This window comes from Haplochromis burtoni, unplaced genomic scaffold, assembly GCF_018398535.1.
Source record: "Haplochromis burtoni strain Fernald_Lab_line unplaced genomic scaffold, NCSU_Asbu1 Contig_44, whole genome shotgun sequence".
Classification (NCBI taxonomy): Eukaryota; Metazoa; Chordata; class Actinopteri; order Cichliformes; family Cichlidae; genus Haplochromis; species Haplochromis burtoni.
Genome location: NW_024582405.1, coordinates 2081021 through 2107017, shown reverse-complemented (window position 1 = coordinate 2107017; position 25997 = coordinate 2081021). Strand labels below are relative to the sequence as shown.

The following is a 25997-nucleotide window of genomic DNA, read 5'->3' as shown; positions in this document are numbered from 1 at the left end:
GATGATTCGGCCTGCCTCATTTCTGTATGCCGTTTATTTACTTTGCGGCTCTTTGAAACCTCACAGCAAAATGTCGAGGAAAAGCACCGAGTTTTTTAAATGGACTAACAATGAAGTGGAGTTGTTGCTGCGAGTAACACAAAACTACAAAGTTGCAAAAGCGAGTGAGAATTAAAGAATTTGAAGAAAAGCTATCTGGAGCATGTACAACTGATATTAATCTTTAATAGGGCTGTCAAAATTGAGAGCAAACAAAACAACTGCTGTATAATGCCCTCCTCTATCTTAGTTTAATTGGTCACATGACTGCATCACATGACTAACATGCGTCATCGTTTTAGAAAGTCTCGTTTTCGCTGTCCACACTGCGACGCAAAGTCTTCAAATGTATGCGTTTTCGAGAGCATTTTTGAAAAGCTCGTGCCGTACAGTGCTTAGATTAGTGATGGGATTTCCGGCTCTTTTTAGAGAATCCGGCTCTTTCGGTCGGCTCACTAAAAAGAGCCGGCTCTTTCGGCTCCGAACCGGCTCTTCAGATTGTTTTGTTGCTTTAATTAATTTATTATTAACAATAATATAAAATTATGCACAAAAGGAATTACTAACGTAAAAAAAGTGAGTTTTATTTATATATGTTTATATATAAATATATGCGGTGGCCACCTAGAGACAGCACGTACAAACCTCAAAACATTTCGAGCATTCCTACTATTCGGTGCCATTTCAGTGTGATCACTCTTCATCAAAAAATACAAAATTTTGAATTATTTTAACATTTCATCTAAAAGAGGGATTTTCAACCTATAAGAAAAATGTATTGGTCCAGCTAAGGATATTATATTATAATATTTTTTAAAATCAAAGTCTTTACCCATGACGTGCCAAATGTCCACCCTGTTACAGGACATTCAATTTTCTATTAATAACTGTTTTGAATACACAGTTATAGTAATATTTACATTTTCTAAAAGCTACAATGTCCCTTTTTAAAATCTGCAAGGAAATTTCATGTTACAGTGCATAGCAATAACAGGGGTGACGGTAACAGGGGGGAGATTTTATGCTAAACTTAGCCATTACTACTAGTATGATGAACAACAAGCTAGTACATGGTGACCACTAAGAACCATTTTTAACATGTTTATTAGCCATATTATAAAAATTACAAAAAAAAAATTGTTTCCATTATTAATAAGCGTAACAGGTTGGACGTGTTATGCTTTGCCACATTACAAAATCTTGCTAAAACATTGAAAAAAGGGTTGATTAAAGAGTGGTACTTACTCGTCTTCTTCTTGAAAGTTTTCCCTCCAAAATATGTTACATCTGGGAGTGTCATGTGACTAAAAGAATAATCAGGTGATGTGTTCTATGGAATTCTTATCAGAGTAACAGGGGTGACAGTTGATTCAGGGACACAACATTTTTTAAAGATTTTAAGTATTAAACATGGCTTAATAATAAAAAAGAACATTTGATGAGGAACATTAGAAATAAGCCAATCCAGAAATGATGAAAAATCTAGATTTTTTTTTTTTTAAGTTATATTTGTAACTGAAGTCGAGCAAGCATGACTGGGGACATAGTACTTTAGTGACTTGTGCTAAAATAAAAGTAATTTACTTTTAATGTATTTATCCTGTGTATATATCAATGTGTTCTATGGTAGAGGGGGGTTAAACATACAAGAAAATGGTTTAGAAATAAGCATTAGACAAGTTTTACACTAAATATACCATATTATGTCATTAGGACTCAAATGGCACCGAATAGTAAGAATGACCCTTCTAGCGTTAACAGAACTTCAAAACAGAGCTACCTAGATCACTTAAATTACACAATTGAAAGCATGTGTGTATTGTTTGTGTATTTATACACAAGCACTCATATATATTCAAATAATTTTTTACCACACACCAAATCCGGTCGTTGGTACTTGCTGGCTTGTGTCGCCACTAACAAAAGCTCAACACTGCGCCTAACATCCTGGAGCACTTCTGTTGTCTTTTGTACGTGTTTTGGAGTTTTTACGTGTTTTGGAGTTTGTACATGCTTCGGAGTTTTTACGTGCTTCAGGGTTTGTACGTGTTTTGAAGTTTGTACGTGCTTTGTCTCTAGGGGCCACATAAATATACTTTTATTTATTCACTCCACATAAAATGTAATAAATAAATCATATAATACAAAAACCAACTATTCACATTTCAACTTTTAACTATTTAAATTTTCAGCTTTTTCCTTTTAAACAAATTTAAAGTGAAACAACACAAAACACTGCAAACCACAACACAATTAAATATAAATTAAAATATGAAAACAAAAAGAAGATGCATATTCTCTGTCATATGGGCCTGCATGAATAAACTTTCTGAATCCTTTATCATCCGCAACTGAAAATAGTTGTGGATGATTACTATACCTTTCTAATGTGACGTTGTTGTCCCTGGCTCTCTTTCTCTGTCTCTCCCTCCCGCTCTGTTCCTGTGCTACTAAGTGTAACTACCGGCCCTTTCTCCTCATCCCAGCGCAAAGCACATGCGGAGTGAAGCAGAAAAAAAGTGTGAGAGAGGGTGAGAGAAAGAAAAAACCCCCCAAAAAAACCCCAAACAAACCCACGGCTCACGATGAGGACCCGGATCGCGTCGTTCACGTCAAAGACCCGGCTCTGAGAGCCGTTTCGTTCGCGACCGACACATCGCTACAGTGTGGACGGTAGGCCAAAACTGAGAGAAACGATGCGTTTTCAAACGAACAAGCATTAGTGTGGACGTAGCGTTAATAGCAAAAATTCACGTGCTTTACCTTGTGGTAATTACCAATACTTAGGACACTGTTATATTTCTCACCCGATACAAAAGGTGTGAAGATTGTTTCCAGAAGCATTATGGGAATTGTATTTCCAAACTTAAAATATGTGTGTTTGTAATGTAAATAAATGACAGACCCGTGGTTAGAGAAGTAAAACTTTATTGAGTTTCACAGGAAACATTAAATTTATCTTATTATCCAAAAAAAGCTTTCAGAAACATTTCTTAAATAAACTTGAGTATTTTAAATAAATAAATATCAAAGATGTTCAACACTCCATTTTAACGGCAATAATTTCTCAATAATTAAACAACTTTCAAAGAAATTTCCAGAAAAACCTGAAAACATGTCAAAGAAATTTCCAGTAGTTAAATATATGCATGAAAATGAATTTGGGTTCCTTTCAATGACACTTGCCAAAAAAGGGTCAGAAATTAAATGCCGCTAAAATAAAGCACTGCTCGATGTTAGCACCCCCGGACACTTTCAGATGTCGGCGGCGTCATGCACCATGCAGCGTCAGAGCCCTTTGGGTTTTTAATCCGGTTAAGGTGAACTCATCTCAAGGGAGAAGCTGAGATGCAGAACGAGGCGATCCAGGAGCGAGCGAGCTTGGCGGAGGCGACGGAGAGCTGGCGCAGAAATGATTCAGGGTCGAGTGCCATTTACAAGACGCGGCCGATGCTTCGAAAGTTTGCATCATACAAAATATAATTAACACATTCTAAAAATATCTCTCTTTGCCACAGAGCGCCACACCTGTCCACACCAGAACACTAAATGTGGTTTAAGCCTCAAAATAACTGACAACAAAAATCTCTCGTTTTTTAAAATGTCTGCTTAAAAAACCTCAAAGATCTACAAAATGTCTGAAAGCTAGCTGTGGAGATGTTTCCATCAAATTTCAAGGTGACACAAAAACATTCAACAAGTTACAACTTCTCACATTTGAGCTCCACCTCCATCTGTTTTCTGATTAATGATTTAGTGAAGAAAATTTCTAAAACTTTTCAGAAATAGCCTCTGCCAAATTTAGTTTTCACCACCAGCAGTTTCTTCATTCATTTTAGCATTACTTCCATTTTTCAATATATGCTGCCATTAATAATCATGCACCATCTTGTGGTGTGAAATGGTATTACATTAAGGTAGAACTCAGCCTTGGTTTAAGGTGGCATCTCTTTAACACCACACACAGGTGTTTTGAGAATAAAGTCATAGCTGTGTTTCTTAATATTCACCGATATTTATAGATTTAGTTAATTTTGTGAGGTTCTAAACTATTTTTAAATAAAAAGTCTTTAAAATGCAGCAGGAAAAAGAAAAATCTCAGATCTAATATTCTGGTCTTTTTCCACTGCTGTTCATATGAAATTCTGGGGGCTTCTGTTTGTAGGACTTTCATAATGATGGTGGAGCTTTAGAGGGCATGGACCTGAGATTGACCAGTGAAGATGAGTGTTTATGTAAGCTGCGCTAAAATACAGAAAGCAAAACAGAAGAAACGACACCAACCATTTAAAAAAAAAAAAAAAAACAAGAAGAGAAACCCGAAGCAAAGGGAAGCTTGGCGTTACCCGACAGACCCTTGACGGGCTCATTCCAGAGGTTCAAGGTCAGAGAAACAGTTCAAATAGCAGAATTATTAACTTTTTCAAGAAAATCTTCTCAGTTTTGAAGAAAGTGCCCGCATGTGCCCGAGAACTGAAAGTTTATTTTATTTGGGATTTAGTCAAAGTATCTGCAGTTATTCTGAAGTTTGTGGAAGTCCACATGTGAGAACATCAGCTGTGAATGCTCACATGAATGGGCGGTGTGTGGGGGCAAGGGCGTGGTCTCAGCTGAGGTAGGTGAGGATGACAGACTGGATGGGCAGCCTGCAGACTGGGCACAGTTTGTTCCTCTTCTTCAGCTTCCTGGCGCAGACGTAGCAGGACATAAGGTGTCCGGTCCGTCCGTGCACGATGCAGCCATTCTTTGGTCGCGACTGACAGATGAGGCAGGGGTCCAGGCACGAGTCCGGCAGACGCCACTCCGCCGAAACGCTGCGCTCCATATCGGGGACTTGCATGGTAGGAGGAGCAGCTGGAGCTGCAGCTGGAGCTGGGGAAGGTGGGAGAAGCTCCTGAGAATCAATGGAGGATGAGTGTGAGGAAGAGGAGGGCTGGGATTCGGGAGTCCAGAGCTTCTCCTGTGAATAGGAGGAGGAAGGCTGGGAGCATGAGAGGAGATCCTGGGAGTTTGGTGCGGAGGAGGCGGAGTCAGCAGCGGCAGAGGAGCAGGTGGAGTCGGACGCACACTGTGAGTGCAGAGGAGGAGTTTTTAATCTTTTCCCATCTGGAACATCGACTCCGTTCTCCTCCATGTCAGAACCTGCAGGACACAAATCAATCAATTGATTAGCAGCTTGTCTGTCACCGAAGATAAAACTGACAGCAAGCTGCAGTTCCTCAAGTGGCCACTTGAGGAAAAAGTGAGCCAGTCAGCACCTGCAGGTTCTCACCTGAACATCTCTGTGCTCTTCTGGAGCGTTTTTAATTAAATTATTCGATTTCTAATACTACTACTACTAATTATAATAATAATAATAATAAGAGACTTGAAAATGATTTCTACATTCATGTTGTGATTGGCTATTCATTAGAAAGTGTCTGCAGATAGGGATGTGCACCAAAAATCGAGTATCAGCTACATAGATCTGAGATGAGGTGTACAGCAGCAGCTTGTCTCTTTTTCCTCTCTGCCTAATGATTGGTTTTCTAAATTGTTGCTTCGGTATTCTGATGTAGACAATCATCACCAGTGGTTTTAGGTAGGCTGTGTCTGACTAATATGAAATAATCTGAGTGATGTGTAATTCTGCACAGGTGTGTTGACATTGGCACACAGGGACATCTGACCTGGTTTTATAGACTGAAGATATTCTGGGGGTTTTCTAACCTTTACACTCGTCTTTGATTCACTGGAGATTTCCCTTTGTTATTTGAAAACACCGGCTCTGTGCTTTTCTTTTTCTTTTTGTTTTTTTGGGGGGGTATGTTAAATGAAGGAGTCCAAACTTGATTGACTTTTGAAACGTCTCTTTGACAGCATTACTCTGAAAACAAACTACTTTGGTCTCTGTAGTCATGATAAGATTTACCTGGAGGTTCTTTGGCAGCTGATAGGTTGGTCGGCTTTGTGGGCAGGGCTTTAGGGCTGGAGGAGGCACAGTTGACGGACACATCAGGTAGCCAATCCTGGCGCAGATCCCAGCAGCGGAGGCAGTTTCTGGGCAGAGGAGGGTTCAACTCATCGCATTTCGCACAGCGCCAGTAATCCTGAGAGGAAAACACTCCATTACACCTGAACAACTTGCGTAAGTGTGTGGCTTTGTGTCATCTGTGTGTTTGTGCAGCAACTCACAGCTTCAGTAATCTCTGTGTCTTCATCAAAGGAGTCGTCGTCATCTGCTTCGAAGATTGTGACCTCATATACCTGCAGCACACAGACAAGATGGCTATTAGTAACGTTGTCGAGCCAAGGTAGATGTTTAATGGCCAGCTCGGTCTATTAAGTGGTTCTTACCTGATCATCAGCAGAGAGAGAAGCATCATCTTCATTGTAATCATCTGAATCTATGGACTCGACTTCAAATTCAACACTGAAGTTGTCGCTGTCAGAGTCTGACGCTGCGTCCGTGACCTCTGACCTCCCAGACTAAACACACACAGAGTCCACATTACACATTATACATCAACACAGGCTCAATAAACCACTGATTGTGTGTCATGCTCACTGTGCTGTGCGAGTCAGATGATTGGCTGCTGTGTCTTTCTCGCCCGCTCCCAAGTCCTCCAATCACACACCAGGACAGGCTGTCGTCGAACGTCAGCGAGTAGCTGTCAGACCGTCTCCTTTTCGTGCCTCCCTCCTCCTCCTCCTCCGAGTCTTCTTCAACATCCCCGTCGTCTACACTGTGTGAGGGACCTGCAGACAAAAGGTGGGCGGAGTTTGGTTAAACAGTTAAACGCCTTGAATGAAATGGTGGTGGAGTTAGTGCTGGTACATCTTGAGGAGAAACTCACCTGGCTCATTGCTCCTGCAGCTCCACCTTCTCCTCCTCCTTCTCCTTCTCCTGTCAGGCGATGAAGAGCAACCTTCTGTTTCTGCCGCCTGAAAGCACAAACACGTTTTTGAGCTGATTTTCAAACTTTTAAACTCTTGTTGGGCCATAGAATAATCACCAAATTCCATGTGACTTTTAAATTAGATCATACACATTAGATTTGTTTATGATCATCATCCCCAAAAGGTTCAATTTCTCCCAAACACAAAACAAAAAAGTCACACAAAGGCAAGAAGGAAAGACTGGAGCCTCCTGGTGTGCAGCCAGATGTGTCTGAGTATGTGTGTTAATAGGATAACGTGGCTTGTGTTCTAATGACACAATTGAGTTAACTAATAATACAGCAAAACACTTTGTTTGTTGGTTTTTGGTGTTTTTTTGTCTGTAAAAATTCTGCTGCAGCTCGTTCGTGGTTAAAGTGTGCGTTTGGATTATTTAGCCACAAACAGCAGCACAAATTCAAAGTTTTACAGTTTGCCTGCTCTTTACGTTCACCGCCGCCCTCTTGGATTGTTAAGCTGGGGTTACTGGGACTGCTTTTACTTTCTGAGTTGGAAATCTGAGTTTCCAACTCAATCAGGAATTCACTATAATAGCGGTTTGAGTGCTCAGCAAGAGTAGAATGTTTCTTTCTGTAATTCAGAAGGAAGTCTGTGAAAGTGTCGGTAAATATATTCCTCAGTGAAGACTGCAGCAGTGTTTTTGCTTCTTAGGTGGACTCATAACTGGAGTTGAGTGCACCTGGAAGTAATTCTCTCGTAAGCTGGAATGGTTCAGAGGTTGGAGCTTGTAAAATGGTCCAAAATAGCCTGTGTGAATAGCACAAGGTGAAACTTTACTTCGAGTTTATTCTAAACTTCTTAAATGCTGCGCTCACAGCGAGGGAAAGGAAGCTGAAGGTACGTAAATGTGAAGGAACAAACCTGGGCTAGAAATATCGAAGGTTTATCTGGCAAAAACACAATAGACGTAGAGAATCCAAACATGGTGTGCGTCTTACCTCCGTCCTTCTGTCTGTCTGGCTGCTGCTGTGCGGCTCACTCAGACTTGTTGTTGATTCTAAAGAGAGTGTTTGTCAGAGTCAGACCAGCAGGATATCATCTATATATACACAAACACACACACCCTCAATATTTAGAAAGTATGCCTTTATCCTCCAGAAGGAAAAGCAGGTGGAGGTCTAACATTTCTTCCCCAAAAGTCAGAAAAACAAGTTAATTTGGAGTCAATTGGTGTTTACACAGAACCAAAACAGCTCAATTTTAGCCCCTTGGCTTTCCACCTGTGGGCACTTCAGGGGATGTAAGACTGGATATTTTCGGACCATTTAATAATGTGCCTCGTGTGCAAAATGCGATTCCTACCTGGACTCCTGACAGCCACCAGGTTCTTGGTGATCATTGCAAACAGAACCCTGAAACAAGAAAACATCACATATTTTATTTAAAGGGTTTTTTTTCTTCCTTTTAGTGAGTCTGAAGGACCAAAAGCTTCATCCTCTACCACTCACTCACCGCGGCTCTTTCACGGAGAAGCTGTCGACTCCCAGCACACGGCCCAGAGCATCCTGGGCGCAGTGGACGATGTGTTGCTGCTTCTGGTCGTACAGCTGCTTCTGGATGATGTACTGACCCAAGTAGAACATTACCTGCAAAAACACAGAGATACATCGTGGGATGATTGTAGGATGCACAGGCTAATTATTACATTTGGGTGTTTTATTATTGTGGTTTTTAAACATCAGCAATTTTACCACCATTACAAGACTGCAGTCAGATTAGTTGAAGTTATGCACTCTGAAAAAGGATAAGCTGAGTTTCTTCTCTTTTCTCTACATCCAGAAAACACTGTTCAGGTGTTCTTTGTTGATCACACATATAATTACAGCGTTTATCTTGCCTCAAAACTGGAAACTCTGCATGTTCCTGTTGGTTTTGGAGCTTTTGATGAGCAAACATGGAATTTATTAGTAAAGTATTTTCCAAAACAAATTTTAAATTTCCTTTTTAAACGCACCAAAAATCGTTAATATGCATGAAAAATCCTAATAATATGGGCTGCTTGTAGCTTTTGTTAGTGGGCGTTTTCTTCTCAACATCTAAGCTGCAGCAACAAATGAGAAAAAAGAAATCCAAGTCACAGATGATGAGCTCACAAAGAAAACAAAACAATGTATAAATAAATAACGGTGCAAAAAAATAATACAACTGCAGGGTCTGTTTATAGAGCTTAACACAACGAAGACCACTGCCCCCATTTGGATTCCACGATGGTGGAGCTAAGGTTTGTGAACTGCAAAAGAGAAAATCAAAATGACACTGAAGACTGGCATAAGAGTGAGATGCAAATGACAAGGATTTAACCTTCAAAATAAAAGACCACGGGCAAGGGGACTGTCCAGAAATTAAAAAGTGTCTATATGTGGGAAGCACTGCAGACATGAGACTGAGAGGGAAAAGGAGTCGAATAGGGAATCCTGGAAAAATCATGAGGATGAACTAAAGGAGAGCTGGGGTGAGTCTCAAAGTTCTCCTTTTTTCACGCCATCTTCATTAAAAGGCCAAAACACACATTGGTAATAGATCTTCGCAGTGACCAGTAATTTCCAGCTACCACGCAGCTCGATCACACCAGTGTACCATGGAAAAGAGCAGCTTGGTCACAATCACGATATCAGCAATAACGGCAGAGTCTGAAACTTTCTGAAACCAGCAGTGACGTGTCAACCGAGTACCACAAATGTCAATGACAGCAACGACAGCGTGCGAAATCACCTCCGGCAACTCGGGGTGGGCGGGTCCCACGCTAGCCTTCAGACTTTTCTAAACTTTCAGAGAAGCAACTGAAGCGAATAAGAGCGCAGTTCAGTGTAGTAAATACAATAAAGGGGTTACCTAGGCAACCAGAGCCTGGAACATCCGCTATTGACGCGCGATGAGCAAATTGCTTCCTGTTTAGCTGTACGAAAGCAAAAAGAACAATCAAACACTTAAAATAGTTTTCCACTTATAGTTTGTAAAGTTTCTTAAGACTTTCTGCAACTTGCTTTTTTATTCTGTCTTTCGTTACATCCTGCTTTTTTTTTTTTAAACATTTTTCTTTTTTTGCATGCCAAAGAGCAAAGTGAACTGGACTCAAATATCTTGTAAGTGTGCACAAACTTGGCCGAATAAAGATGACATGCACGTTTCTGATAACGATTTTTAAATATGTAATCGTAACACCACCAGAGACAATATATATCACATTTTATAATTTTTACTTTGCTGAGCTCATCCTGCATTCTACTTTACTGAGCCAATTTTATTACAGCTGTGTCTAAAGTTTTGGTTGCTGTGATAGCAGATTTTTGGACAGAAAAAGCATATTTAATCTCACGCACTATCTGCAACGTATGACTACAAACTTCACCACAAGGTGGCAATGCTTCATCATAAAGTATGCAAATGCAGTATGAGGCAGGTGTTTTAGGCAGGAGGGGGCAGTGGTAGTAAAGGAAGTTCTGGGTTCATTCATTCATTGCTGTCTGTGAATGCAGGTCCGGTAACAGTCCTAACACCACCTGACGACACCCCTCACACATCAAAGCCAACAAAAAGACCGTCTCAAAGCTCCCGGTGAAATGTGGAGCAGTAAATGGAAATGCTGTACCTCCTTCATGGTGAAAACATCTTTAGTGGCTCCAGCGTGCTGCAGCAAAGAGCAGAACTCTACCTTTGGTCTCACCTGAACACACACAGAGAGGAAAACGTTAAGTCACACAGTCAGTGAAGAGTTACGAGCACATGAAGAAGTCGGGAACTTGCCGCCCTCACCAGTTTGTTGTCGTCCTCCGTGGTCCAGGTGTTGGTATCACTGTCGGCTGACATGGTGAAGCTGATTGTCCCTGCACGCCAACACACAGCAGATTATGACAGATTACATAAACCAGTACAGTATTTTTTAAACATAATAGATTTGGAAAAAGCGCTCCTAAAGTAAATCTTTTTCACAGCGTAAGACAGATTAGGCATTCATCATTAGCATTAGTTATATTTCTTTGAAGTCCTCCCCCACCATCTGCAGCACTGCAATATAAACCCGGATACAGAAAGTATAATCCCGGGCTTACTGTGTAAATATTATCATCTTCTTCGTCTGTGTTTAATCTGCCTGGTTTAGAAAGTTAATTTAACCTTTTAAGATGATGCAGGTTTGTTTAAAGCAAATCAAATCACTTTTATTGTCACATCACATGTGCAGGTACACTGGTACAGTACATGTGAGTGAAATTCTTGTGTGCGAGCTTCACAAGCAACAGAGGTGTGCAAAAGTATAATAACATAAGAACAAGCAAAATATAAGAACGGCTAAATCTGAGAATTATATGAATATAAGAGTGTATGCATATTACTGAATGTGAATACTAAATATGTATGTGTACGTGTGTGTGTGTGTGTGTGTACACATATTTTACAAATTAAATAGAGTAAACAATAAAATATCTAAAATATACAGAGCATGCCGACCGCCTGGTGTTGACTGAGAGCAGCCAGTTCCTTTTCTGTGTTTTTATTTTGCTTACACAAAAACACATCTGGAGGAAAAACCTCGGCCCTGGACGAGGGCTGCTGAGCCTCCAACTGTGGATCATTTAACTGAAGAAACCACTCACGTGTCGAGCTGATACTTGAATCAGATATCGGTAATGGAAAAAGCAGATCAATATGGCCAATCTATTGAAATCTGTCCTCTGATTATTAGATTCATTACTCTGTGATGCAGCAAAGCAAAAAATAATCATTTGTGCATTTACAAAATTCAGCTTATTCATTCAAGACTGGTACGGGATTTGCATTCTGTACTGAAAACACCTGCAGTCAAGGTACTTGTACACTAGGAATGGATCAGTGCATCTTCACCTGAAAGTCTGAGGCACCCTACCTGACCGAAGTTTGTGTATTTCCCTATTTGATAAACAAAAAAATGCCGGCTGCCGTTAAACCCCGAAGAAGAAGAAGCTGTGTCCCAGAATTCATAGCGCGGCCCAGCTCAGTTTCCAACAATGGCGGCAGCTAGTTAGTTTTAATATTACTCTTATTATTCTTTCTGGGTCACAAAATAAACGTTTAACATATTTTCAGGTGAGAATGTAGCTGTGTAAACCTCAAATATCGGCTCAGTTTATCAAGACACCACATATTTTCAAAAGCTAGCGCGATAGCTAGCCGGGGGCAAGGCTCACTAGAGCCTGTGAGAACACCGGACTCCGGCAAATCGTTTTCAAACCCACCGCCGTCTTTCGCTACTCAGGTTAAACATGATATATGAGTCACTTAGATAACTTAAAAATGTTATTGTTTGGCTTTTTTTAGTATTTTATTTGTTCCTGAGTAAATCGTTTGGCTGAGATTAAAGTTATAGTTTTTACACAGCTGAATAAACGTCAAGCAGACAGCTGATTATCAGAAGTGTGAGATGCTCGAGAATTTACTCCGGTGTCCTGTTATATTTTAGATAGCAAGGAGTTTATTAAACGTCACCAAAACAATCTGCAAATTTCATTAAAATTTAATAAACTATCATCTTGTGTTTATTTTTAGTTAGCACATACCTTACACACTTAAAGCTGTAAGCTAATGATAGTTATAAAAGAGCAGATGCTGCTGGTGCAATAAGCTGTAGGTTCTACATCCAATGGATGCATGATCTGATTAGTCGACTAATCACAAAAATAATCGGTGACTAAAAATAATCGTTTGTGGCAGCCCTAGCCGTAAACAGCTTGTTTAGCGACACCACAAAACAAACAATAGCGTAACATGAAACCATAGATGTTTTCATATCGTTATATCGAACAGCCCTAAAGCCTGGTGATTTTTATTTTTGTGGAGGGCAGAAACCTCTTTGAGCAATAATCTGATCTAAATACTGAGTTCAACTGTAAACTCAGGAGCACAGGTATCAGTGCAGATATTGCCTGTGACTGTAATTAACAGGACATTTACTGATGTAAGTGGCTCATATTTACAGTATCTGATCAGTTGTGACCTGACATGGTGTTAAGATGAAAAGCTATAAAAATAAAATTAAGGAAGATCTCTTTGTTTCTGTGATGTACAACCGGAATATATATAACCACAGATATGTGCACAAGCTCCCAGCCACACTGATACCGAGCCAGGATTTCATAACCGGTGCATCACAAATTTTCATTCAGAGCAGAATGTCACTTTTCAACATTTTTCAACAGGCAAATAAAGCAAGAAAATGTAAAAAACATCACACTGTCAGACTTTAACAGAATTTACTTACCGATATAAAACACATATTTACAGAAAACATTCAAAGAAGCTTGTACTAACTTTTTGTGTCAGTTTTGCTTAAAAAGTTACTGAATCTTTGCTTGTTTTTAACAACACAAACGTGTAGTCCTGACACAACACCTGACAGACAGATCAACTCAATAACCATCCAGTCTTTTTGCATTAGCACCAGGTTAATGCTTAATTAATCAGCTGTTAAAAGTCTAAAATGTTTTCCAGTATTCAAGGAATAAAATGAAGTCCCTACCTTACCTTACGTATATGCAGGGGAAATAAATCCGTTTTAGCAGCTCATCTTGTGCAAATAAAGGCAGATAAAGTGCAGAAAGAGTGGAGCAGGGCAGAGCTGCAGCCTCTTATAGACCTGCTCAGACATGTCAGGACTAGACCAGTTTAAAGGCCTGGCCTAGTCTGACTGGGGCCTATCATGCCCTGACTCAGCTGTACTCGTAAGACTGGAACAGCTGATTCAATCATAGAGCTTCTGTAGACAAGCCAGGGCTAGTCTGCATTGACTCATCCTATCAAAGTTACATAACCACACTAACCAGAGTGCTGGTTATCTCACTAACCAGGACTAGTCTTAGCCAGATAACCAGTGCCAAATCAGGGGCACAACACCTGCTTGATCTGAGCACAGGAAACCGGGAAGATCAGCGCAATACTTAATTCTCCAATTTATTATTTATTCCAACCAAAAGTGTTTTTTACATATACCTTTTCTTTCTGGTCTCAAGTCAAAAACACAAAATTAGACCTAAAAGACAATATATTGAAATAAGTCATAAATAAGAGTTCTTCTATTCTATTTCTATTTTTGTTTAATTTTCTGTTTTCAGTTCTTTTTTTCCTTGTTTATTTTTTATTATACATTCAAAAATATATTTTTTTAAATATTTTTCTGTGTTTCAGTGTTAGTTTCACACTGTTTTTTAAAATGTTGTTTCTAAATGTAGCTTTTTGAAATGCACAGACTTCTGTTAAATAATGTAACATAGACAGGTTGTCTTAAAGGCCCATTCAGACTTTCTTTTAAATCAAACACTGTAAAATCGAGTTTTTATTTTGATTAACAAAAATGTGGTTTCACACTTTTTAGTTTAAATCTGGTTAACTATGATGACTAAGACTGGACCTTGTTCTTTCGGTTACTGTAAAAAGACATTTATTGATTGGATTTTAAATTTTCCAACAACCCTGTGAGAGCCTGTGAGACTTTGCTGGAAACTGTAAAAATAAAAAAAACAAAGCAAAAACAGACAGCCCTGTTTCCACAGAGGTGCAGGACTTTATTTTAAAGTGCACCCACACAGTTCAGAGCTGTAAACTACAAATGGCAGTGGCTCAGAGATGGAGAAGACCAACCTGACCACAGTACACCGGGGTCGCCAGACATGACAGCAGCACTCAAAAGTCACGCTCAACAAAAAACAGCCATAAGTTTATCTGTTGATTTACCAGCTGACCAGGGACATAAGTTTAAAGTTCACATTTTTCTAATAACGATTTCCTTTTTGTTTTTGCAGGAATAATCAGCAAACAAAAACAAAACATACATGACATAAAAATATTAGTATGGGCCAAATTATGTGGTATTCCCAGGTTCAGGTTTGCTCTTTGGGGATGGCACCCAACTCATTTGACAAAAAAAAAAAAGAAAAAAAAAGAAATGCATCTGACAGTTACTGCTAAATATCTGATCAAAATCTCCATTAATCTTGGGTAAATTAAACCTCCAACCGGGCTCAAAATTGAGCTTTAGGATTGGCTTAACGCTGTCTGCATATGTTCATTTTCAGATAAACAAAAGTGTCTGATTCTGATTTAAAGCAGCAAACACACCAGAAACTGCTGAGAATACGAGATATTCTCAGCCATCTTAAAGCAAATCAACATAATTTCATTAACATTAACAGCACAAAATCCATCAGATCAAAAATGAAAACAATTGTATTGTTTTTGGCTTTGGCTGTTCAGGTTTTTTCTTTTTTTTCTAAGTTGAATAAATCCAGAGATAAATAAAGATGATTGTTTTATGCTTTTTTACTGAACTATGTAGCTTTTATTAACTCTCTTATTTCTTGTAATGATTTAACTTCTGAGGTGTTTTTGTTTTACTAACAGCATGTGGTCACCGTTTTCCTATTAAATTACTAATCTATTGATTTTGTTTCACATTGTCTACACATTGCTGTGGCTGTGGCCTCTGTACCTCACAGTCTTCCACCTGGAATAAAACCACATTATGAAGAAAGCTTTGTTTGCCGTTTCAGACCCAGAAATTAAACTGCATGTAATAAAATTTAACACAAATTGTTAACACAACTATGATAATCTAATTAATGCAACAATGTGAGGCAAATAAACATGTTTAACCTTATTTTATGAATGATTATTATTATTAACTTTATCTGCATTGAACTGTGAACATACACAAAATGCTTAAACTAATTATCTTACAGTGCTACTTTCACTACTTCAGCCTGAGTAATCTTATTGTTGTTCCTGTGTGCACCACTTCCCCATGTCTTCTGTTTTTATGAGCACATCACTAGTATCTGATATTGCATACAAATAAACTTCTTGTCTTTTAAGGATCCTAAAAGTGCTGCCAAGGTGAAGCCAGTACACTTTGTACTTGTTTGGCTTTGCTTTTGCCCTCGAGTGTGTAATTTTTCCCCGCAAACAGCTGACCGGCTGTGTGAGTCAGCTGCTAAACCGTGACAACTCAGAAAGGCAGGAAGGTTTGCCCGGACATGTCCCGCTCACTCTCCTCTGTCTGAGTTTGTGTCTTACACACACAGATCTGAGAGAGCCCGGCCGGAACCTTTCATCACCTCTATTTGTATTATCTCACACTCATCGGAGGAAAATTAATGAGGAGATACTTCAAACTGACCGCAGACTTCAGGAGCTAAAATTAAAGGCTGATTATTGTTTTGTCTGCAGAACGAGGTACTAAAGAGCTCAGTTGCTGGCTGCTAACAGTGGATAAAAACACATCTACTTATAACTTTATGCATGAAGTAAAAACAAAATTTAGTAATACATTACCATAAATCAGATATAAAAACGTCTCAATCTGAACAGTTAAATCCAATTTTCCCTGCGGTATTGACGGCTAACGCTGAAGCTTTAAAGGATATGTAAAAAGTATATTTAAACAGTAATTTTAAAAAAAAAACGCAGAGACTAGAAACCCACCAAAAGCATTAGTGTTAAAGCACAAAGAGTTATTTTAGAGTGATCGTTTTATCTTACCAGGATTGAGCAGACGGACTTGAGTTGGTAGAAAGCAGCGTCCACGGCGCTACTTCTCAACGCGTGTCAACTTGATCAAGAAACCCCGAGGCTCCGCGGCCTGCTAGCCACAATATGCTATCAACTTGCTAACGCGGACTTCTGCTGCAGTTAGAGCGCTAAAATCTGGCGCAGAAAAGTTTAGCTGTTATTTACGCACATTTCTAATTCACTTATGATGAAATAATATCCAACAACGACGTTAATCCAACAATTTCCCGGACAGTTGAGCTACTTCTACTTAGTGTTTACAACGCTCGCCACTCAAAGGCTGTGACTTAGTCAGATGGCGCCCCTAGTGGCTAGGAAGCCAACAATTTCTCAATTCAAATCCCCAAACACACTGATACGACAATAAAACCATTAAACTCATCCAATCTGAGCAGTTTGGGCCATAAAATTCCTGTTTATGTAAAAATAAATAAATAAATACATAAATACAAGAATAAATTATTAATTTCAAAATAAAGACCAGTCTACATTAGCAGGACATGTTAAAAGATCAGTAAATTGCTAATTTGTTTTTATGAAATTATTTTACCTCAAAATTATACATATGATCATGCTTTATTAATTTCTTTGACATGACCCAGAGCTGTGGGAAGTGTGGGGTGAAGTGGAGGCTGTATAAGTATTCATGTTACAATCAAGTCATATTTTTGAGGTTGATGTATATTTTACCCCAGTAGCACATGGTTTGGAAATATTTCTAACATAAATAACTGTATAGTTTTTAAATAAAGAATTTGTTTATATGTACATATATTAATTTTAAAACCCAAATTGGCACCTGTGGCAGCTCTCGTGTACTACTGCTTCTAATTAAAATACACAAGGCACTACAGGAAACAGGCTTTTATTTTTTTTATTTTGCAAAAAAACAGACAATCGAAAAACAAAACAAAAATCAGCAGCGCTTTAAACACTGCTATGTGTGTGTGTTTCTTCGTTCATGGCTGCAGTTCGTAGCCCAGCGGGTCGACTCCTCGGTCCAACAAAGCGAGAGACGACTCCCTCAGTTTCTGCAGAAACCTCCTCAGCTCCTCCTTAGAAAACACCTGAGAGCAAGCGAAGAGGAACAAAGAGTTAAAACAAAGAAACAGAAACCAGGAATTTCTACAAACTTGAGTTTCACGTTCCAGTACAGCTGATGTGAATATGATCTATCAACTCCGAGTATGTTCACCCCAAGTTAAGTCTGTCCGTAAGTAGGGAAAGAAAATCTTCATCATAAATGGACCTCCAATACCACGATTCACCATGGCAACGGGTCGTTTTAGAGGAATTTTGAATATTACCCGATATTTACCCCACTTTAATTTTCATCAGCTGAAGATGGAATCCTAATTTTATTTTTGATTTTAAATGTAAATAATCAGCTGTAACCCAAGAGGGACAAAACTAAATAAATACAAGTAAGAATACTGGCACACTCCAGTAAATGCGCCTTAGGCATAAATTTGTAAATCCCACATTGCCTCGTTTTCCAGTTAGTCAGCTGTGAGACATTTTTCCATCACTGACTAAGTACAACACGATCAATGACTGATCATTGAGATCACTGATCAGTGTGATCTGTAGCTTTGCACAGATCTGTTTGTTTCTCAGTCATGTAAATATTTTAGAGGCACAGACAATCTGAAAGCGGCATCACTGTCCAATAATGTCTCTGTCCACATATACTGACGAATGATTATAAAAGTGTGCATGTTAAACACATCTCCATGGGATTCCAGTGCTTGTAAAATCATCTGATGGCCTTGTTCTGGGCTTGGACAGCGACTTCATGAATGAGAAAATAAAACTGAGTGTCAGTCAGGCGGTTCAGGTGTAGCAGGAGGGGTGGAGTCAGAGAAAAAGATCCTGCTGAAGAAAACCTGTCTGCTCCCATGGTAAGTGACTCAGAGTTGAAGTCAACTCTCTTTCTGGAACAAAAAAAGTTTCCCTTCAACTCAGGATTAACAAACTCAGTTGATAGCTAAACCTGCTTCCTGGAGTAATACCCTGACAAAGAAAACCTAAGTTAACAGTCGGAAGTTCATGCAGGCTTCAGTTACCTGGTAGAGGCAGTGCTGGTCAGACGAGATGATGTCAGCGAGCCGCAGCGCCTCCTGGTGTCTCGAGGAGCTCTGCAGCACGCTGAGCAGCAGGAAGCTGAGGCGTGGAAGACACAGAGAGCGCAAAGCTGCCATTTGGTGGCTGCGCTCTGAGTCTGGCTCAGAATCCTGAAAACACAACCAACCAAATATTAAATTACCACATGGTCATGTTATGAATGTAGCTGATGCTCCTCAATTAATCTTTTAGAGTTTGTGTGTTGTGATTTAAGCAGTAACCTGTCTGTTGTCGACCATCCAGCCTCCGTCCACGAACAGCAGAACATTGTAGATTCTCTCTTTCACATCTTCCGTCAAAGCATCCAGACGGCAGGACCAGGCGGACAGTGAGGCCTGAAAAACCAGACAATGCACATGTGGAACATCTGCAGTGGTAAAGTTTTTATTTTTAAACACTGATGCCTTAACTAAATAAAAAATAAATTTAGAAGAAAAAAAAATACCTGGTACTCCTTTTCCCTCATCTCATTGGCTACCCTCTCAGTGAATTTGGCCTCGGGTGCCGGTGCCGGCTTCTGTGGGGCTGAACTACTGTGTCTGAACCAGTCAGTGAACGCCTCGTGGGCCTCCTGCAGGACCATCAAAGCACACATTCAGTCCAATACATCTCAGTGAACTGGGTTATAAAAACAACATGAAGAGAGGTGTTGCTAACAGACCAAATAGGCTCTGATGCACAGGTGCTCTCTGATGGCATTCTCGTCCTCAGCAGGAAGCGGCGTGGTCTGACTGATTCCTGACCACTGGGAGCAGATCTCCCTCATCGAGTCTTCCGGGACTTTAGAGAACACCGCCTTGGCTGCGTCATGTTTCTGCAGAGCTAAGGCACGACAGACGAAGGAAGTCAGCTGACCACTAAATCGCAATTTAATTGGAACAAACAAAACCATCAATAAATAAACAGCTAAAAGGAAAAAGTACCCAAAAAATTCCTCATGATGGCATTTGACTGCTTCAGGGACTCAGCTCGGTGGGCAGGGTCATACAGGAGCCAATCAATGACATCAATCTTCCTTTGGTCCTCCTATCAGAGCACAACATCGCTGTAGCCATGTTTACATGAACAAAACATCTTCAGCCTGATGAACACTTTGATTAGAAGATCACTGTTCATATGGACCCTAAATTAACTGGTCTGATCAAGACGTGCTTGAACAGAAAACATCATTCAGACTCGTCAAACGGAAACAGACGTTGTTGCAGCTGTGTGAATTTCTCCTGTTATCTCTCTGAACTTCATACTATTGTTTCTGCTTGTGTTTGATATAGGCCAGCTCCAAACAAACTGCCATAAAATACATAATCCCTAAAGGGAATTATGTAAGTATTCTAATTCTGAAAAGTGGAGATACGGCGCATCAATGACTCAGCAGACTTGTGTATATGGAATAATATTTATGTCAGAAGTTTGATGCAAGAAAAAAAAAAAAAACCTTAGCAAATTAAATAATTTCAAGGGTGCAGGTATTCATTGCAGAGTCACTCTCTCGCAGGTAACTTTCTGTGAAAAGTCAGTCGAGTCGAGCGGGAAGGATTCAGATCCAAGAGCAGAATTACCTGCAAGAGCGTGAAGCTCTCATAACAGTCAAACCACACACTCTCCAGCCATCTCCAGATGGCTGCTGAATTTAATTAGATTAGATTAGATAGAACTTTATTAATCCTTCGGGTGGGTTCCTCTGGGAAATTCGATTTCCAAAAAAGCACAGCACCGACAGAAGTTACAGAATATTCATATTATATACACAACACACAACACACACATATATAAATACAGAGACAATATAAATAAAATATACAAGGGGATAAATAGAATAAATAGGAATAAAAATAAAAATACAAGTGAATTGCACATTTCAAGTATTGAGGTCTATTGCACTGTTGACTATTTACAAAAGTATTGCACAAAGGTATTGCACAGTGAGGTGAAGAGGCACTACAGCTTAGTTGTTGCCCCCTCCTTTGTCCTCCTGTTTCCCCTTCCTCTGCCCTCCAGAGAGGAGGGGAGAGGGAGTGCAAGTGGAAAGTGCAAGTGGCACAAAATATCTTTTCCCATTTCCACACAGTTCACCAACACTGGAACATTCTGCATACCTCTGCTAAATAAGGCAGTTTACCTTTAAGATGTTCTACATAAAAATTTTATGTAGAGTTTTTAAAGGTTTAAACCAAAGTTGTGACACATGGCTTAATACGGTGGTTCTCAAACTTTTTGCTAGCCCCCCCCCTTTTTTTTCTTTTTTAAATATACACAAGCACATCCTCCAACCACACACATAACAGAAAAACAAACCATCATTATGGTGTATTTACTTTAAGTACAGTTGTTTGTTGATTTTTGTTTTTGTTTTTTTACTGTGTAATACTATTCAACACTACTATCAATACATTTTTCAAAAAATGTCTCTGTGCAAAATGGGTTTAAAAACAAACAGCTGTGGGATACTGTTTGTTATTTTAACCGGGGGAACAAATTGTGGCAGGATCAGCCTGATATTATTTGTATCCCACTGTAACTTTCCTGTATAAAGAGATAACATCGCCAAAATTTCATTATAAGAAGTGTTTGTGAACTAAAAATCAAGAATGTGGGATACTGTTTGTCCGTGATTTGGACAGCCCAGTGCATGCTCCCAAAGCAGGGGAAACAAATGCAGGTGCAGGTGAAGCCAAAGGCAAGCTATGCATCACCATATTTTCTAGTCTTTGGCTTGAAAGGAAGTTGGTTTGGAAACATATGTGGCAAAGGTTCGTTCATCTTCCGCTTTGCATTTGTGTGGAAGCCCCATCAAAACCCTGTCCATTATGCTAGCCGTGTCCAAGCATTCTTTTTGTTTTAAATTTATACTGCCCCCCCTATGCAATGGCTCTGCGCTCCCCCTACTTTAGGAAACACTGCCCTAATATATTCCCACACGTGTGCAAAGTTACATTTGTTATAATTTAGACAAATTACTGGAATGACTTCATAAGAGAAATTAAATCCAAAGTGAACACTTTGGTCGTTACCTTCGTAGTTCCCGTCTCCAGCGTCTGGCTATGGTGCGTGAACTCTGTGTCGTCTGTCTCTCTCACAGTCTCCACCACCAGCTTGGTTACGGCAGAAATATCCAGACCTATGCACACACATGGTCAGTTTTCTTTCAGTGATAAAGGGTCTGCTCTTACTGACCTCAGTGTGTGTCTGTCTCACCAGCTTCAATGGCGAGCTGCAGGCAGCGGGGGCGGAGTTCCGGCTGGGTGACGGTCTCCAGGAACGCAGCATATTGAGAGATTGCAAGGTCGGCGGGAAGCTGGCCGACGTAGCTTGCCACAAGGTCTGTCTGCTGATCTTGGATCAGAAGGGAGACGTACGCCTTCACCACATCAATGCACACCTCTTCCTAGAGGCGAGAGGCGGGAACACGACATTTAAAAATGTGAACCCGTAAACAAACTGATTATCCTCGATGTGAACGCCTCATTCACATGAGCTGGTATTGAAGTTCTGCTGCGGCTCCAGATTTGTATCCTGAATTTTTTAGGATTTGGGGAGAGTTTGGGGAATTTGGGGGGGTTATAAAAAAACAAAACAAAACATAAAGCCCATTTGTTGGACTACACAGTGTTCCTCACACCCAATCAGCTCAATTCTTTACACTCAAAATTCAAAATTTGTATTTAAAAAAAAAAAAAAAAAAGGCTGGAAACATGACCAAAAATGAAAAAGTGATTCACTGTCTGCAGTTTTGTTGATTAATTATTTATTCTTTGAGAGTTTGTCAGTCCTGTCTTCTTTACTTTAGGCAAGAAGCTGAAAGATACATTTAAAAGTGAGGTTAAAGTTACATTACATCAGATCCAGTCAGCTCTCAGTATCTATAAATTAAATACAGGCTAAAGCGAAAAATTTCTCATAAAATGACCAGTAAGAACCTTTAACGTGAATTTTACCTTTAGTGCCAAACCCAAGGAGCGGAAGAACAGCACAAGGTGAGTCATGAAGCGCAGCAAGTGCGAGGGGAGGGGTTTAGATGCAGTTAGCCAATCGGAAAACTCCTCCAACAGGCCTGAGTGAGACACCAAACAAAGGGGTTCATGAGAAACTGGAGCTTACATGTTTGATGCGACCCGTCGGGTCAGAGCTGGTCTTACCATCCAGGTCCCCCAGGATGACAAACTTCTGGATGACATGATAATGCTCTCTCGTCTCCTCCAGCACCCTCTGCGCACAGAAAAATAAACAAACAAACACTGGTTTACTGTGCTGTGCAATTTCAATATGTCCCACCAATCACATTCAGTTAGAACCGGTTTTACCTTCGCCTCAGATGCTTGAAGCTCCTCAAACACTTTCTCCATGGTCCAGCTGCAAGAGGAGGCAGTAGATCAGAGACGAAGCAGTTTTTTATTTTTTTATTTATTTATTTATTTTATTCTGTGTGTGTCGTACTTGGCCTCCAGGTACTCCCTTGGTAACGTCTCCACCTCATGATGAGCCATACCCGAAGACATGAGATCCTTCTCAACCAGTGAGTCTACCATCACTCGGAAATACGCCCACACGCAGTCCTCCCACGATTCGCACACTGCCAGCAGCTAACACGCAAACACACACACACACACACACACAGTCAGGTCTGCCATTATCTAAGATTCGACTGACCGTAAACACAGAGGTGACTCTGAGCTGCTGATTTCTGATTAACACAGAAACTGGTTATATTACCGGTTTGAGGTTCCCACTCAGGCTGGCATAGATCGCCCTCTCATATCTGTTTAACTGCTCCTAAAACACACATTTTATTTTGCTTCATTCTTCTCATTTTCAAGCTTGACTGAACACAAGCTCAGCCTTCTTATTTCTCACACATTTGGTAATGCATGACGTACCTCTTCGGCCATTCTCCAGCAGCAGGCCTTCCATATCCCTCTTTGTGGGTTTCCTTCAACTGGCTGCAACTCAATACCACCTGCAGAGAGAAGAGGACAAATAGACAGTCATTCAGAGAAGGATCGTACAGGTATACTTTGTATTTAAAAAGGTGGGAAAAGTCCCAGAAATTCCTTTAATTAGGGTCCTGTTGCGTTTCCTTATTTCTTGTCATAAATGCTGTTACAATGGTGGATGTACATATTAAACATGGATACAGTTAATGATCACTGTGAGCAGCAAGCCCAGGCTTCAGGAATTGTAATTATCATGGTGGTTCCTCTTCCTTTCTCCAATTAAAGCAGGTGTGTCAAATTTAAGTTTCTTCAGACCTCCCCAATGGCCATTCACACTACACCAAAGTTATTAAGCAATAGGTAAATAACTAAATGGCATAAAGACAGAAAGATGTTATTTCACCATCTGCCACAGATATTTTTATTTTTTTTAAACAACTTGTACACACACACACACACACACACACACACACTATCAGCCTCCTAGTAGACACCCCTGTTATCATCAATTTTAAACTCCTAGGTCACCTTGCTCCTCAGTTATCACATTTAGAAGATTTTTAAAAAACTGGACCTTTGACCTTGAAGTCAAGGTCACTGAGATTCAAACCAGTCTGAGATTTTTGGTAGAAGCCCCTATTAATTTGAGCTCTATATCACTTCGTTCTCGAGTTGTTGCACTCACTCAGCATTGTGATGTCACCACCCCATCAGCCTTTCAGAGCCGAGGGGCAAAAAGGGCTATTTCTGTGAATTACAAGATTTCTGCTTTATGCATACAGGTCAGTCTGGGGAATAAGCTTCCTGAACTTCAAATAGTAATTTTACATTGTTTTTCCTTACAGATTATTCCCAATTAATCTCTGTCATGCTGACAGATTCCGCTCTTTCATACAGCAGCATTTCTGTGTCATTATGTTGAAAAACAGAAAGGCTCAGATTTCTTACAGAATTTCTCTCGTTGCTTTGGATGGCTGAGCACAGATATTTAAACTTAAGTAACATCACTCCTTGTGCTCGTTGCTTTGGGGCCAGACAGTACCTGAGGTCATGTTGGGGTCATGGTAGAGTTTCCAGCCTTCCAGAGTTGCTGCTCTCCAGGCCTGACCACAGCGTTTGCACAACCGTTGAGCCTGAAAAAACACAAAGACAAACAGCTGAAGAAATGAACAGGAAATGAAACTTCACAGCATCCACCAGAGACCATCAAAACTTTTCATTATGTGCTCCAAGTTCCTCTCAGCTTTCCTGTCCTTATGGTGCACCTAAGAGATTGGGAGATCCTCCATGATGTCTCAGATAAGATTACCCTAAGCACCAGCACGACACCAATAAAGTGCACTATTAAATTATCTGCCTCTGATTACCCTGAAGCCACCGGGCTTTACAGCTTTCCTGGTGGAAATCCTTCAGAGCTTATATATTTTCTGGATCATAGCAGAGAGAAACACAACTAAAAGCTTGACTTGTTTCAGCTTTTAAAGAAAACACTGAGTGTGTTTTGATTTTTTGTTACCCTGACTGAAGAGGCTGGGATGAGAATTAGAGCGTGAACATGCGACTACGGTTCCCACTCCGGGTAGCAATGAGTTTCAAGACTGGTTTCAGTCTTATATAGCACTAAGTTGAATTTGTCTGGAAGGTGAACTTTAATAAAAACATTAGTTTATTGATGCCCCTCTATCCCCTGCTGTGCGTCTCAATGTCTCTTCACCTCCTCGGTCATCCCCGCTCTAATCAGTGTGAACAGGTTCTTCAGCAGCCGGGCATCGTCCTCTCTGTCCAGATCAGCCAGGGGGCGCTGCTGCCGGAGGGGGGCATCTGGGTCCTAAACACACAAACGTTATGAACACATTCAGAAACATAGGGGACAAAGAAATTATGTGATTATGTTTGCAGTAACAGGCCTCACCAGCTCAGTGACCAGAGGGACTGTGAAGGTGGTGCCGCTCTTCCTTCTCATCTTCAGTGCGTGGAGAGTATTCTCCCTAAAACACAAATACCCCACCGAAGACTTTAATGCACATAACAATGTGGGCTTTATGCTTTCATAAATAAACAAAGGGGCTCACCAGCACACATTTTTGGCGTAGTATTCGATGTTATCAGAGAAATCTCCAATCTGATCCTTGGCAATGCTCTCCAGCCAATCAACAACCAGCTGCAACACAGCAACCACCAGGGAAACAATTAGCCTTACAATTGGCTCATTAGATCACAGGAAATATAGAGTCCAGATACCATCAAGATCAAAAGACTTTACCAAAATTTCCACGCTTATTCATTCACAAAACCATGACGACACTGACTGTCCGATTAGTGGCATTCAGTCTCTTGACTAGGGCTGGGCGATATATCGAGTTTAAAAAATATCGATATATTTTCATACGAGATATAAGATGTGACAATATCGTTTATATCGATATAGTC

The 25997-nt window shown here is 40.2% G+C and overlaps 2 protein-coding genes across 4 annotated transcripts in view; both read right to left on the bottom strand.

Moving 5' to 3' along the window:
* Positions 1-2421: 2421 nt before the first annotated feature.
* mdm2 (MDM2 proto-oncogene) lies at positions 2422-16798 on the bottom strand. Of its 3 annotated transcripts, none has more exons than XM_005921059.3 (12): positions 16483-16798; positions 10732-10802; positions 10568-10642; positions 8431-8564; positions 8281-8330; positions 7917-7975; positions 6876-6963; positions 6587-6777; positions 6376-6507; positions 6214-6285; positions 5951-6128; positions 2423-5181 (listed from the first exon to the last, which is right to left on the bottom strand). In XM_005921059.3, exons 2-12 carry the CDS (start codon positions 10783-10785, stop codon positions 4646-4648), a joined length of 1569 nt encoding a protein of 522 aa, XP_005921121.1. In that variant the 5' UTR covers positions 10786-10802; positions 16483-16798; the 3' UTR covers positions 2423-4645. The 3 variants fall into 3 exon arrangements, with proteins under 3 accessions (XP_042076116.1, XP_005921121.1, XP_005921122.1); XM_005921060.2 differs by lacking the exon at positions 16483-16798 and adding an exon at positions 13474-13606; XM_042220182.1 differs by lacking the exons at positions 10568-10642; positions 10732-10802; positions 16483-16798 and adding an exon at positions 9811-9872 and having other exon boundaries at positions 2422-5181.
* The window catches only part of nup107 (nucleoporin 107), a 27571-nt gene continuing 14731 nt past the window's right edge, over positions 13158-25997 (bottom strand). The window contains exons 10-27 of the mRNA XM_005921057.3: positions 25640-25728; positions 25480-25555; positions 25282-25395; positions 24610-24700; positions 23511-23590; positions 23347-23406; positions 23071-23216; positions 22938-22986; positions 22773-22842; positions 22572-22687; positions 21832-22021; positions 21648-21754; positions 19560-19662; positions 19298-19458; positions 19082-19207; positions 18858-18971; positions 18579-18746; positions 13158-17579 (exon numbers count right to left, since the gene is read on the bottom strand). Of these exons, the coding sequence (XP_005921119.1) occupies positions 17472-17579; positions 18579-18746; positions 18858-18971; positions 19082-19207; positions 19298-19458; positions 19560-19662; positions 21648-21754; positions 21832-22021; positions 22572-22687; positions 22773-22842; positions 22938-22986; positions 23071-23216; positions 23347-23406; positions 23511-23590; positions 24610-24700; positions 25282-25395; positions 25480-25555; positions 25640-25728 (1968 nt within the window). The 3' untranslated portion in view covers positions 13158-17471. The remainder of the gene's footprint in view (positions 17580-18578; positions 18747-18857; positions 18972-19081; positions 19208-19297; positions 19459-19559; positions 19663-21647; positions 21755-21831; positions 22022-22571; positions 22688-22772; positions 22843-22937; positions 22987-23070; positions 23217-23346; positions 23407-23510; positions 23591-24609; positions 24701-25281; positions 25396-25479; positions 25556-25639; positions 25729-25997) is intronic.

Excerpts from the sequence above, each read along its gene's own strand:
- mdm2 (XM_005921059.3), bottom strand. The coding sequence starts at position 10,785 with ATGTCAGCCGACAGTGATACCAACACCTGGACCACGGAGGACGACAAC. Across the intron at positions 8,331-8,430 it reads TTCTCCGTGAAAGAGCCGCG|GGTTCTGTTTGCAATGATCA; the intron begins GTGAGTGAGTGG and ends TTCTTGTTTCAG. Across the intron at positions 7,976-8,280 it reads GGTGGCTGTCAGGAGTCCAG|AATCAACAACAAGTCTGAGT; the intron begins GTAGGAATCGCA and ends CACTCTCTTTAG.